The following is a 13846-nucleotide window of genomic DNA, read 5'->3' as shown; positions in this document are numbered from 1 at the left end:
AGCCCACCTCACCCTCAGCCCACCTGCAAGCTCGTGCCCATGGTGTGCTGGGACTGGTGTTGTCTGGAGACCCTCGTGCCTGCGCCTCCTGCCCATGCTGTCCCCAAAAAGCCCCATCTCCCTGCTGCTCCTCCAGCAGAGTCACGGGGGTGACAAACGGAGCTCATCCCTCTGCTCTGGCATTGGCGCACCCTCCCAGGAAAGCCTGCAGCCACCATGGGTCATCCCTTGTCTCGAGGATGGTGCCCTGTTCCCACCCTGCGAAGGGCCTTTTCATTGATCCTTCTGCTACACCTGAAACCAAGGTCCCAGCAAGCTGCTGGCTCCTGCAAGGGCAACCATCTTCTGCAGTTATCATCCTTGGGCAATACAATACCCAAAGCATCGTATGGGCACTGGAGCCCCTCAGGAGCCTGCAGCCGTGGGTGAATGCTGTGAATCGAAGCACCTGAGGGCTCTGCACCATCCAGCATGGCACGGCATGGCCCAGCACGGTGCCTTATCAGCCTTCCTGGAATTAATGGTCTGGTTGTTCCAGCCCTGCAGAGTTCCCCACATCTCCTACTGGCACTGCTCTGGCCTCCTGGCAAGGGCATTTGGAGAGGGCTCAGGGGTGGTGGGGGAGGAACCGAGTTATCCATCAACCCCGCAGGTTCTGGATGACTTGGCAAGCCACACAGGTTGCAACACCCTCTTGCCGGACAGCGGGAGCCTGGCTCTAGCCACCGGCGGGGGTGAAGGGGAGGGGGATGCTGGATGGGACACCTGAGTCACAAGGGACTCAAGACATGTGCCCCGTGATGCTGCTGGGCCCTCCAAAGGTGACAGTCCTGCTGGGCACAGGGTCTGCTCCTTTGGACAATGCTGATAGATGGGAGTGGGTTACAGTGAAGAGGCTGGGAAAACAGCGGGACCCGGATCCGACCTCCCAAGGCCCCTCTGGTCAGGGGTCCGTGGCAGGCAAGCAGCAGTGTGGTGAAGGTGGCAGCCAGCATCCTCAAGGGTGGCAGGCATGGCGAGCATGGGCAGTGTCAGGAGCTTGTCAGAGCTGTGTGTCCCCAGCGCCCAGGCAGTGCCCACCATCCCCACGGGAGCCACGTCCCCCCACCATGCCCCTCTTCTCCCTCCCAGGCTGGGGGGCAGAGTGCCTCAGTGGGACTGGAGCATCTCCTCCCCTCACTGTCCCCCGACCACGACAACAGTGGAAGGCAGCTGTGCCGGTGGGGGACAGCGAGTGCCCCGGTCACCTTTTCATCCCAGCACTTCAGGACCTTTTCCTCCCTTTGTGACGCAGTTTGGCTCCATTACCCGGTCTTGGCCTCCGGCCATGTCCTGGGGTCTGAAGTTATGGATTCAACAGCCGGAGAAAGCAGCCCGGTGGGACGCGGCGTGGGAGGACTTTTGGCCCGGCTCCACGGCGTAGGCAGAGCACGAGGATTTCTTTCCCAGCGCCCCACCAGGCGTCCGGCGTGGGGACCCCTTCCAGCAGGCTTTGCCCTGCACCCCGGCTCCCTGCCCGGGAGCTAAGGGACCTCTCTTGGTGCCGACAGCTCCAACAAGCCCCCAAAAGCCAGGCAGCATCTTAGAGAGCAAAGGGGCAAGCCTGGGATGCAAGGGGCATCCCAAATGGGAGCATCCTGACGAGCTGCCTGGGCTCAGCCTCCAGCCCAGCCTCTCCCAGCCCCTGCGAGCCAGCAGGCGGCCGGCTGATCCCAGGGTGCCTTTCCCTGTCCTCTCTGGCTGCTGGCTCCTTCCCAGCCAAGTGACAACCCAGGGAGCCTGGGAGCCATCCCCGGGTTTGGCATCCCACAGCCCCTTGTGCCCCCTCCCAGCCCTCCCCGTGCCGGCGCGGCGCGGGCTGCCAGCGAGGAGCAGGGATCAGCCGAAAATAACCCCCAATGAGCAACACAGCTATTTTGCTAATTATTTCAGTTTTCAATCTCCCAACGAGGTGACTTGCTTAGGCTAATAATTGCTTCGGTTGGATTTTATCTGGCTAATTAATCAGTTAATAAATGACTTTGCTGCAGGGGGACAGACGCTGCGGCTGTCTCCTTAGCTTGGGACTGGAAAAAAACAGGGAAGGAGGACAGCCCACGGGATTTCCATGGCCCCATGGTGTGCACAGCTGCACCGGCAGCTGTGGGGTGTCATGGGGCAGAGAGCACCAAAGCAGGGACCCCCAGCCTGTCGGGGTGCAGAGCCATCCTCGGGAACATCTGCAGCAGCCCCTGCCAGGAGGGGAAAGACCTGAGCCCGCCTCTCTGCTGCAAAGCTTTTGGGACTCAGCTGGTTGTCGTCGCCGGTACCTCTGCTAGACAGCGAAGCTGAAAACTGGGGAAGGCAACTTGGAAAAAAAGAAGTCGTCATCTTTGTCACAGAAAACGTGGAATTTCCCTTTACTCCCCGGCCTTTGTTGGCATGGGCGTGCTCCTCTGTCAGCGCTACCACAGGCGAGCCGGGGAGAGCCGGTGTGCCACTGGCCCCAGGACAGGGCTCGGGTTGGGGAGGGTGGGGGTTCCTCTCCCGCCTCCTTCCCAGAGCCACCCCAAGCTCCATCCTGGCCCACTCGGGATGTGAAGCAGCCATGGAGGATCTCTTGAAGACCTCGGGCACTGCAGCCTTCCCAGGTTGCAAACCTCAGAAGTCACCAGCACCGAGCCCCCGAGTGCACTGGGCATGGCGGTACCAGCAGCTCCAGGTCTCCCTTCTCTCATCCACCAGTCCCCAGGGTGGCTTTTGTGGCTGAGCCAGCTCAGTTCCAGCTGTAAAAGCCCAGCCCCTGCAGGGTCCCCTCCTCCCAGGCCCCCAGCAGCACTGGGGGGGGTCCCACTATGGGAGCCAGGTCTGGTGCAGGGTGCTGGGAGGGCTCAGGCTCTACAGACAGGCTGTGGGAAGGGGCAGGGGCACTCCAGCCCACGGGGGCACTGGGGGTCCTCTGAGGGTGTGCAGTGAAGGACAGGGGGGTCCCGGGTTCAAGGGGAGCTGTACAGGTTACCCCAAAGGGCTGCACCACCATGGAGTAAGGAGCTGGGAGCAGAAGGCTTGCCAGTCCACGTGGGTGCCAGGCAGGCAAGGAGCAGCGGTCAGGTCCTCCTCATCCCTCGCCACTCCAGCGCCAAGCCGGCACATGGGAACGCCATCTGCAGGTCCCTGCGGAGCTGGGGGGAGAGGACAGCCGTCAAACCGTGCCAGAGGGGTTCTCCTACCCCCGCTCCCCACCTAGGAGGGGCCTGACCATGGCAACCGAAGGGGGGTCTCCCCTTCATCTGAAAGGGCTCTGGGTGACATTCAATGCGAGACCCATCCGTTCCCCTCCTGCTGCCTGCCTGACCCCTTCCCCAGCTGGCTGGACTGTGGCTGGCAGACACGAAGTGGCACCCCCTCCTGGCACACCTCACCTTGGACAACAGCAGCTCCTGCACCGTGGTGTTCCTCACGTTCGGGGGGATGGTTAGCCGCAGCGACAGAAAGAGGTGAGATGCACCTAGGGTCAAAAAAATGTGGCTCTTGTTATTGCCCTTGAACCTTGGGCTGTGCCAAAGGATCTGGGGGTCTCTCCCCAGCATCGCTGGCACAGACACGGGACCTCCTCCCAGGTTAATCATGTCATGGACCCCCTACACTGTCAGGAGAACAACCCTCCACCCGTACAGCAAACTACATGTCCCACAGAGCATCAATGCCCCTGTATTGAGAGCACGGCAAAAGCAGTGGGGCTCCAGGAAGCCCAAAGCCACTGGTGCTGGGGGATGGCAATGCCCATAGGGCACTGCACTTACTGGTGTTGGACGTGGCGGTGGGGCAGACGGGCAGCGTTGTTGGCAGGTCTGCAGGGGTGCTGAGGGGAACCTCTGGGGTCTGGGTTGTGTCGGTGGCAGGGGAAGAGGGCTCCATGCCTGGGCAAAGCAATGTTACGTTAGTGTTGTCTGCAGAGAGGTGCAGCATGCTCCTACAGCTGGGGACAGACAGAGCCTAAATGAAGCCACCTACATGAAGCCACCCACATGAAGCCACCCAAGTACGTGCCCAGCATCCCCGTGGGGATTTGTCACCCTGACCGTGCCCCTGCCTTTCAGGCACCCCACGGCTGCACCCACCCGTGGCTGCACTGGGGGTCCCAGATACTGTCGGGGTGTCTGGGGTCAGGGTGGAGATGCCAGACGTGGTCCCGGCCAGCTGGCTGAGAGCAGGGGTGCTCTCGAGGACCCCCGTGCTGATAACAGGGGTGGCTGTGGTGTCTGCCAGGGTTGTCAAGGGCTCATCCGAAGCATCTGTTGGTTCTGGTGCGGTGGGAGGAGGCGCACTGGGAGGCGAGGTGCTGTCAGTCCCCAGGGATGTGCTGGACCTCTCCAGGGTGGAGGCTTCCATTTCAGGGCTAGAGAGAAGGACGGTGTCTATGGTGGTGGAGTCAGCAGTGGGAAGCAGTGCTGTGGTCTCCATAGGTGTCAGGGAGGTAGGGAGAGTTGGGGACACGGTTGCTGTCACATCTGTGAAAGTGGTCCCTGCAAAGAGGTTGGAGAGTGAAGCACGCAAGGGCTAGCGGTGAAAGGCTGAGACCATGGCTGTGCTGGGGATGGTGCAGCACCACCACCAGCATGAGGGACCCAGAGCTACGCATCAGCTGTGGAGCACTGGGAGTGAGGATTCACCATCCTGCATGGATCAAACACGTAGATCCTCTGAATGGGCATCAGCAAGGCAGGTCACGTAAATTGCCCAGCCTGATAAAGCAGGAACAAGCCATGGGCATTGCCGGTCTTGGGGCAGAAACTCCCGTAGGCACCAGCGCTGAGACCTGTTCCACCACCTTCACCCATCCCTGGAGGAAGTCAGACAAACCCGTCCGACGGGAAGAGCCCCGCAGGAACTGGTGACCGTGAGACGGGCTGGGACCGTGGCAGCAACAGTTTACACAAACCTCTCTGCTGCAGATAGTCAGGAACTGATAGCGCTGGGTGTAAATAATGGCAACGGGGGAACCAGCCCCATGGGGGGGGCACAGAGGAGCAAATCCCAGCTTGCAGCTGAGGGGCGAGTCCTTAGAGATGTGCAGTGACCCACAAAAGCTCTGCGGGGGTTTGAGGGATGCAGGAGGGCCGTCCTCTCTGCCCGCACGGACCCCGTGCTGGAGCAGCCTGCTGTCCCTGGGGAAGCCTGGGCATCTGTAGCCCTCTCCAAAAGGATGCATTAAACAGCCTGGCTGCCCGGGCCTCTGTCAAGGGGTGCCTGCCAGGTGGCGGCTTTGAGACGCCAGGATGGATTCCCCGGTGATCCCAGCACAAACCCAGTGAGTCTGGGGCTCTGCTCACATGAGAATGGGAACCAAGCCACGAGCCACCAGCTGCTTTCAGCCAATCCCACCAAAAACTCCCAAAGCCCCCGACAGCCGCTCCCTCCCTGAGCTGCTGCAGGCAGCAGCTGGTTAAATAATAATGTGGAGAAGGGCAAAGGTCTGATCCCAGCCCGTGCCCGGGTGGGTGTCTGCGCTGAAGGGCCTCATCCTCGCACAAAAGAGGAGCTGTAAGTCCACCTCTGCTTCCCCTTTAGCAAATAGCAAACAGCACCCACAGCGTTTCACCCCCTGCAACCCCCACAGGCGCCTGCTGCGGGCAAAGCACCCACCCTCCCGGGGAACGATGCTCCCCGCTCACCACCCACCCCACAGAGAGCATCGCATCCCGCTCAGCCCTTACCCAGCGTGAGATGCAGCACAGCGAGGCCGGCGAGGCTCAGCAACAGCAGGGTCAGGGGCAGCGGCAGCACCCTTCTCTGCCCAGCCATGTCCGGGTGGGTGGGAACTGATGCCCCCCTGCAGGCACTGCTCCGAGCGCTCCCCACGGCCCCAGCACTAGGGTGTCTGGGTCTCCTTTGCCCAGCAGAGGAGCATCCAGGTGGGTCCTTTTACTCCTCAGGTGTTGGCAGCAAAGGGGAGGTTTCCACCCGACACAGACACTCCCAGGGATGGGCACGATGCTGAGCAGAGATCAGCTGCACGGCTGGACCCAGAGCACCCAGGAGCAGCGGGCAGGGCAGGCTGGCAGGGCCACCACTGCAGCAGACCAGGTCCCTGCAGCTGGGGACCGTGCTGTCCTCTGCCTGCTGAGGGGACGGTGACAACGGGAAAAAGCCCAGGGAAGCAGCCGGGCTGCCTGGGACCGTCCCTGCGCACCGCCACGGGGGTGATGTTTGGTGGTGGTTCCCAGCACCAACGCCCCTGGGAGACAACAGCCCGCTCTGAGCGCAAGGAACTGTGCGAGAGAACAGGCGGCGCTCAGGAAGGGCGTGCTCCCAGCTGAGGGTTTGTCCCCAGGCTGTCTGTACAGGCATCACTTCCCCATGTCACAGCACGTCACCGCTGAAGCGCACCGCTGACAGCCGGAGCCGCTTCCTTCTGCTCAGGGTCAGGGACAAGACCAGTCGGAGGCAACTGCAGGCACTGGGCCAGGGTACAGGCGCTCCGCGGGCGGACAGGCGCGCTGGAGGACTGCCAGGGAACAGCCGCTCTGCTGCTGTACAGGTACACTGGGGCACTGCCAGGGCACAGTTGCACTGAGGGCATCACCGGGGTACAGGCACCCTGCTGGGGTGCTCTCACACTGTAGGCATTAGGCCAGGGTACAGGTACACTGTCAGGATACGGTCGCTCTACTGGGGTACAGGGACACCGGGGACATGTGCATGGCCAGGGGCACGGGGCAGGGTACAGTCCCCCTGCCAGGTTCAGGTGCATGGAAGGGGTATCACCAGGGTACAGCTGCAGCCCCAGGGCAAAGGCTCCTGGGAGAGCCACCAAGATACAGCCACACTGATGGGACACGGGTGCCCAGGAAGGGGCACTGCCAGGGTGCGGCTGCCTGGGGAGGACTGCCGGGGTACAGTCGCACGCCTGGGGTACAGTTTCACTGCCGGGGTACAGGCGCACTGGTGGGGGCACAGCCACAGAGCCGTGGCAGGGCCGGGGTACAGCCGCACGGCCGGGGCACAGCCGCACCGCCGGCTACAGCCACACCGCCGGCTACAGCCACACCGCCGGCTACAGGCGCGCAGCGGCACCGCCGGGGCGGGGCTGCGGGTGCCCCGCCCCCTCCGAAGCCCCGCCCCTCCCAGCCACCCACGCCGCGCCCGTCCCTCCCACAGGCCACGCCCCTCCCGCTGTCCCCGCCCCCCGCCGCGCCGCCGTGCGCCCGGGCCCGGTGCCGCCGTCCCCGCCCCGCGGCGTGGGGTGGGTGAGAGGGAGCGCCCCGTCCACGCTGCGTGACGGGGCGGCCAGCCCGGCCTGGAGCAGCCTGGGACCCACCCGGGGCTGGGGCGAGGTAGCCCGGCGCCTGGCGGGAGCAGGACGGGAGATCCCGCGGGGATTTGTCACCCTGCCCCTGCCCCACGGGTGCACTGTGGCCGCACTCACCCGTGGCGGCACTGGGGGTCTCAGGTTCTGTCTGGGTGGAGGTGCCAGGGGTGGTCCCGTCTGGCTGGCTGGGGGCGGGGGTGCTCCCGGCATCCCCCGTCCCGGTAACGGGGGTGGCTGTGATGTCCGACAGGGTCATCGAGGGCTCATCCGAAGCGGCCGTCGGTGCTGGTGCGGTGGCAGAAGAGGCGCTGCCGGTCCCCGGGGTTGTGCTACCAGGCGGTGTGGTCACGGCCAGCCCTTGGCGGGTGCTGGTGCCCACCGTGGTGCCCACCCAGGCGGAGGAGAGAAGAGTAGAGGTGGGGGGAGGCAGCGTGCTCGTTTCGACTCCAAACGAGCTGGCAGCCAGGGCCGGGCTGGTCCCCACAGATGTGATGATGGTCGTCTCAGCACAGTTGGGTGTCGTGGCCATGAGGGTTGGAGTTGGGGTCCCAGTGGTGAGCTCCAGCTCTGTTGGGGTGCCGGTGGTGAGCCCCAGCCCTGCTGGGGTGCGGTCAGGCTGCACCGTGGTGCCAGCAGGCGACCCGGGAGTGCCGAGGGCTGTGCTGCCCCTCGTCTGCGGTGTGGGGGTGCTGGAGGCTGCTGGGCTGCTCCCCCGAGGTGTTGCAGCACTGGCTGTAAAGGCATCCGTCAGCACCACTGGGGTGGAGGATTCAGGGCTGGAGGGAGGGAGGGTGGCTGCAATGGTGGAGTTGGTGGTGGTCAGCAGTGCCGAGGTCTCTGTGCGTGTCGAGGATGTAGGGATAGTCGGGGACATCGCAACTGTCGTGTTTGTGACAGTGGTCCCTGCAAAGAGGTTGGAGAGTGAAGCACGCAAGGGCTAGCGGTGAAAGGCTGAGACCATGGCTGTGCTGGGGATGGTGCAGCACCACCACCAGCATGAGGGACCCAGAGCTACGCATCAGCTGTGGAGCACTGGGAGTGAGGATTCACCGTCCTGCATGGATCAAACACATAGATCCCCTGAACGGCAACGTGATCATCAGCAAGGCAGGCCACGTAAATCCCCCAGCCTGATAAAGCAGGAACAAGCCATGGGCATCGCCGGTCTTGGGGCAGAAACTCCCGTAGGCACCAGCGCTGAGACCTGTTCCACCACCTTCACCCATCCCTGGAGGAAGTCAGACAAACCCGTCCGACGGGAAGAGCCCCGCAGGAACTGGTGACCGTGAGACGGGCTGGGACCGCGGCAGCAACAGTTTACACAAACCTCTCTGCTGCAGATAGTCAGGAACTGATAGCGCTGGGTGTAAATAATGGCAACGGGGGAACCAGCCCCATGGGGGGGGCACAGAGGAACAAATCCCAGCTTGCAGCTGAGGGGCGAGTCCTTAGAGATGTGCAGTGACCCACAAAAGCTCTGCGGGGGTTTGAGGGATGCAGGAGGGCCGTCCTCTCTGCCCGCACGGACCCCGTGCTGGAGCAGCCTGCTGTCCCTGGGGAAGCCTGGGCATCCGTAGCCCTCTCCAAAAGGATGCATTAAACAGCCTGGCTGCCCGGGCCTCTGTCAAGGGGTGCCTGCCAGGTGGCGGCTTTGAGACGCCAGGATGGATTCCCCGGTGATCCCAGCACAAACCCAGTGAGTCTGGGGCTCTGCTCACATGAGAATGGGAACCAAGCCACGAGCCACCAGCTGCTTTCAGCCAATCCCACCAAAAACTCCCAAAGCCCCCGACAGCCGCTCCCTCCCTGAGCTGCTGCAGGCAGCAGCTGGTTAAATAATAATGTGGAGAAGGGCAAAGGTCTGATCCCAGCCCGTGCCCGGGTGGGTGTCTGCGCTGAAGGGCCTCATCCTCGCACAAAAGAGGAGCTGTAAGTCCACCTCTGCTTCCCCTTTAGCAAATAGCAAACAGCACCCACAGCGTTTCACCCCCTGCAACCCCCACAGGCGCCTGCTGCGGGCGAAGCACCCACCCTCCCGGGGAACGATGCTCCCCGCTCGCCACCCACCCCACAGAGAGCATCGCATCCCGCTCAGCCCTTACCCAGCGTGAGGTCCGACATGGCGAGGCTCAGCAGCAGCAGGGGCAGCCATCCTCTCTTCCCAGCCATATCCAGAGCCGGCACTCCCACTCCTCGCGTGGGGACAGGTCCCTGCACCCGGGGGACTCAGGGCAAGGGGATGATGCCAGTGGGAAAATACACGGCCGAGTGATGGCTGAAAGTGGCCGGACCTGCTTCCTCGTTCCTGGGGGCAGGGAGGGGAGGCACCGGCGGGTAACGTCCCCCCCTCCCGGGGGCCGGTGCTGCGCCCATGTCCCCGGCGCGCCCGTGGGCGCGCCGGGGACATGGGCGCAGCACCGGCCCCCGTGTGCGGGTGGGCGGTACCAGATGCTTGGGTCACGCCCCCTTTTCCAAGAGGCCACGCCCATAGACACGCCCTTTACCACGCCCCTGGCTTGTATAACACCCGGAGGGCCGCATGGTTGCAGGTAGGGACCGGGGACCGGGGACCGGGGACCGGGACCGGGACCGGGACCGGGGACCGGGGACCGGGGACCGGGACCGGGACCGGGACCGGGACCGGGACCGGGACCGGGACCGGGACCTCAGTACGGTCCCATTTTCCCTCGTAGTGTCCACACGTAACCACGCTGCTCCGGTTGCTGGCCCGGGGAATCCTAAGGATGCGACGAGGGCAAGGGAAGAGAAAGGCCGAGGCCACGGAGCTGCCACGCGTGTCTCGGAGGAGGAAGGAGGAAGAGGAGGCGGTGGAGGAGGCCCGGCGGAGGACGGCCCCATCCGTGCGGGAGTTCAAGTACAACAAAAAGCGTGTTCGCCTCGTCTCGCAGGGCTCCGACCTCAAGGATGATGCTCGGTGTATCCTTTACTGGATGTCCCGGGATCAGCGGGTGCAAGGTGCGAAAAGGGCTGGGAAACGGAGCTCCCCTGGGTGGCAAAAGCCTTGGTTGCTTCCCACCGTAGCCCTTGGAGCTGGTACCCCCCCTGCAGGGGGGACTGGGGGGATTCCTCTGGCAAAACGCCATCTCCATCCCCTCAGCAGAGCATCCCCCTGACACTGCTCTGTGCGCTTTCTCCCCAGATAACTGGGCTTTCCTCTACGCCCAGCGCCTGGCCCTCAAACAGGAGCTGCCTCTGCACGTCTGCTTCTGCCTGGTGCCCAAATTCCTGGATGCCACCATACGCCATTACGGCTTCATGCTGAGGGGCCTGCAGGAGGTGGCTGAGGTACGGCCGCTGCGGGGGTATCCACGCTGGGTGGGACAGGGCAGGGACAGGGCTCTGGGGGAAGGGGGAGGCAGATCCATCCCTTCAGCGGGTGGTGGTGGGATGGGGTCTGCAGAGGCATGAACCATCCCACAGCCCTTTCCCCCTTGCTGCAGGAGTGTGCAGAGCTGAACATCCCCTTCCACTTGCTGCTGGGCTACGCCAAGGACGTGCTGCCCGCGTTCGTGGTGGAGCATGGCGTGGGCGGGCTGGTGACAGACTTCTGCCCCCTCCGTCTGCCCCGGCAGTGGGTGGAGGATGTCAGGGAGCTGTTGCCAGAGGATGTGCCGTTTGCACAGGTGGGTGCCCGCGCTCTGGGAGGGGAAAACTCTTCCTGGTGAGATGTGGGAGAAACTTGTCTCCTGCGTTTTGTGCCTGCAGAGGTGTGCTGGAGTGACCTGAGCAGGGACCGTGTGTGTCATGTCATCGGGACCGTTTGCTTCTCCTGCTCACACCCTCCTCCACGGCTTTGCTTCCCAGGTTGATGCCCACAACATTGTGCCCTGCTGGGTCGCCTCCCCCAAGCAAGAGTACAGCGCCAGGACCATCCGGGGCAAGATCCACGCTCAGCTCCCTGAGTTCCTCACCGAGTTCCCTCCTGTCGTTCATCACCCATATCCCCCCTCCTGCCCGGCAGAGGTACCGGCACGAAACACCTTCACCCCCACTTGTGGCCAGTCCCAGAGAGTTTCACAGCTGCTTCATGATCCTGGGAGGGGATGGCAGGGGATGGGGACAGTGACTTGCCTGAGGTCACACACAGGTGGCGTGAAGATGGGGATGCCCTGGGGAAGGGAGGTTCCCACCTCATTCCTTCAATCCCCACATCTCTGCCGTGCAGGGCTGGTTTAAGAGAAGGCTGGTGTGAGCTGGGGACTTGCTGGTTGGGGACATGCAGGGGACATAACACTCAGGGCAGCCCTGGCTGAAGAGCATCTGCAAATGCACTCACGCTGCTTGGTCGCCGCCCAGCCCATCGCTTGGGAGGCCTGTTATTCCAGCTTGCAGGTAGACCGCACCGTGAAGGAGGTGGAGTGGGCGACCCCCGGCACGGCTGCGGGGCTGGCTGTGTTGCAGTCCTTCATCACGGAGCGGCTGAAATCCTTCGGATCCCACCGGAACGACCCCAACAAGGCGGCGCTCAGCAACCTGTCCCCATGGTTCCACTTTGGTGAGCATCCCAGGCTTCCCACTCTGCAGCAGGACCAAGCATGGTGGCTTGGACCAGCAGCCTGACTTGCTCCCTCCCCATGTCCCCAGGCCAGGTTTCCACCCAACGAGCCATCCTGGAGGTGCAGAAGCACCGGGGCAAGTACAAGGAGTCGGTGGACACATTCGTGGAGGAGGCCGTGGTGCGGCGGGAGCTGGCTGAAAACTTCTGCTACTACAATGAGAACTACGACAGCGTGCAAGGTAGCATCCCGGATTGGGTGGGCAACGCTGGGGGCCGGGCTGGTGCCCAACTGATCACCCCAACCTGGCAATCCCATTTCTGCTAGGAGAGGGGCTGTGGGGGCACTAATATGCCATCATTCGGTACCTTCTGGAGGTAGAACAGGAGCTGGCGGATGCCCTCTTCAAGGCTGGTGCCTCCAGGGCACGGTACCCTCAGTAGCCCAATGCCCCATCCCTTCCTCGGGGCCCTGCAGGAGCAGGTTGCTCAGCATTGCTCCTCTTCCTTGCAGGTGCCTATGACTGGGCGCAAACCACCCTGAAGCTCCACGCCAAAGACAAGAGGCCTTTTCTCTACAAGCTGCAGGAGTTGGAGCAGGGGACCACGCATGACCCGCTCTGGAACGCTGCCCAGGTAATGCCCCGTGTCTCCCCCTCTCAAAACGCTGAGCCTTTGCCCAAGGGGCAGACAGGAGCAGCACGGACCGACCCCTGCGGCTGTCCCTTTCCCCCCAGCTCCAAATGGTCCGGGAGGGCAAGATGCATGGCTTCCTGAGGATGTACTGGGCCAAGAAGATCCTGGAGTGGACCCGCTCCCCCGAGGAGGCCCTGCGGTTTGCCATCTACCTCAACGACCGCTATGAGCTGGACGGCAGGGACCCCAATGGATACGTAGGCAAGCTACAGGATGGGGGCACGGGGCAGGGGGTCTTATCTCTGATGGCCAAAGCTGGGGGTGGGGGCGGTGAACAACCCGTATTCCAGCCTGTCCTGCTTTGCACCCACATCCCACCTGCTCTCTGGATGCAAGGCGGAGAGCTGATGCTCCATCCTCATGCCCGGCAGGCTGCCTCTGGTCCATCTGCGGCATACACGATCAGGGCTGGGCAGAGCGGGCCATCTTCGGGAAGATCCGTTACATGAACTACGCTGGCTGCAAGCGCAAGTTCGATGTGGACCAGTTTGAGCGTCGCTACTCCCCCTGCACGGTCTCCCAGTGACGGGCATGGCATGCCTTGAGACTGCTCGTGTCCCTCTGTGCTGGGCGCAGATGTGCCTTTGCCAAGGTGCCAGCTCGCACCCCGGCCAGAGATTGCCCTGGGCTCACTGTAACAGGGGCAAGTCCCAGGGTTTTGCAGGTCTTTTCTCTGCCATCACCCCATGCTCCAGCTGCTGGAGCCTTGCGGGGCCGTGCAGGGCTTGCTGGCAGCTGCGAGAGCCCATCCTCAGCATGCCTGTGCCTGCCAGAAACCTTTTCTACAACCACTATGCTGAGGAGCAAGCCCAAGTCACCATTGCTGCTGCTAACCACAGCTAAGATTTAGGCTGAGCAGGGCTTTTCTGGGGAGAAGCCCCTCAGAAACTGGCTCCTTATGCCATGCTGCCTGCAGGGAAGCCCTGCTTTGCTCCATGTGGAGCCAGCACTGTGCTGGGCTTGCACATGCATCCTTCAACAGTTGTTTTAAAGTTTACAGTTTGTATCTTGTGTCTGTGGTGTTTATGGGGTGATGCATGATGGGCTGCATGGGACAGGGCAGCCGGGGGCCCTGGGCCCCTCTGCCAGCAGCGAAGGCAGGCTCAGGAAGGGGACAGGCATTAGAGAGAGCCCTTTACTCAGGGCCTTGTACCTCCTGCCCCAAGTCCAGTGCGCAGTTTGCAGGGGGAGGCCGCAAACCAGATGGATTAGTCAAGGGGTGGGGACAATAACCTCCTCCCAGTGACATCTGGCGATGCATCACCAGTTGCACAAACTGTCCCCTGCCACAGCTAGCGCATCCCACTCCCTCCCTGCCCCAGGGACCAACAGGCACTGCAGCA

At 63.0% G+C, this 13846-nt stretch overlaps 2 protein-coding genes across 3 annotated transcripts; one reads left to right on the top strand and one right to left on the bottom strand.

Moving 5' to 3' along the window:
- Positions 1-1931: 1931 nt before the first annotated feature.
- On the bottom strand, positions 1932-9508 carry LOC309594048 (uncharacterized protein). The gene is made up of 6 exons (XM_082319314.1): positions 9394-9508; positions 7409-8194; positions 4101-4505; positions 3783-3899; positions 3402-3487; positions 1932-3161 (listed from the first exon to the last, which is right to left on the bottom strand). The coding sequence occupies exons 1-6, from the start codon at positions 9458-9460 to the stop codon at positions 3087-3089; spliced, it is 1536 nt and encodes a 511-aa protein (XP_082175440.1). The 5' UTR covers positions 9461-9508; the 3' UTR covers positions 1932-3086.
- Positions 6365-13410, top strand: LOC309594049 (deoxyribodipyrimidine photo-lyase-like). 2 transcript variants are annotated; one of them, XM_082319315.1, is made up of 10 exons: positions 6365-6520; positions 9985-10267; positions 10452-10597; positions 10753-10935; positions 11117-11275; positions 11609-11807; positions 11897-12049; positions 12322-12443; positions 12545-12704; positions 12875-13410. In XM_082319315.1, the coding sequence occupies exons 2-10, from the start codon at positions 10036-10038 to the stop codon at positions 13027-13029; spliced, it is 1509 nt and encodes a 502-aa protein (XP_082175441.1). In that variant the 5' UTR covers positions 6365-6520; positions 9985-10035; the 3' UTR covers positions 13030-13410. The 2 variants fall into 2 exon arrangements, with proteins under 2 accessions (XP_082175441.1, XP_082175442.1); XM_082319316.1 differs by lacking the exon at positions 6365-6520 and adding an exon at positions 9764-9840.
- Positions 13411-13846: the final 436 nt, after the last annotated feature.

This window comes from Platalea leucorodia, assembly GCF_965183815.1.
Source record: "Platalea leucorodia genome assembly, chromosome: 8".
Lineage (NCBI taxonomy): Eukaryota > Metazoa > Chordata > Aves > Pelecaniformes > Threskiornithidae > Platalea > Platalea leucorodia.
Note: the sequence above shows the minus strand (reverse complement) of the source record. Positions and strands in the feature narration are given on the sequence as shown.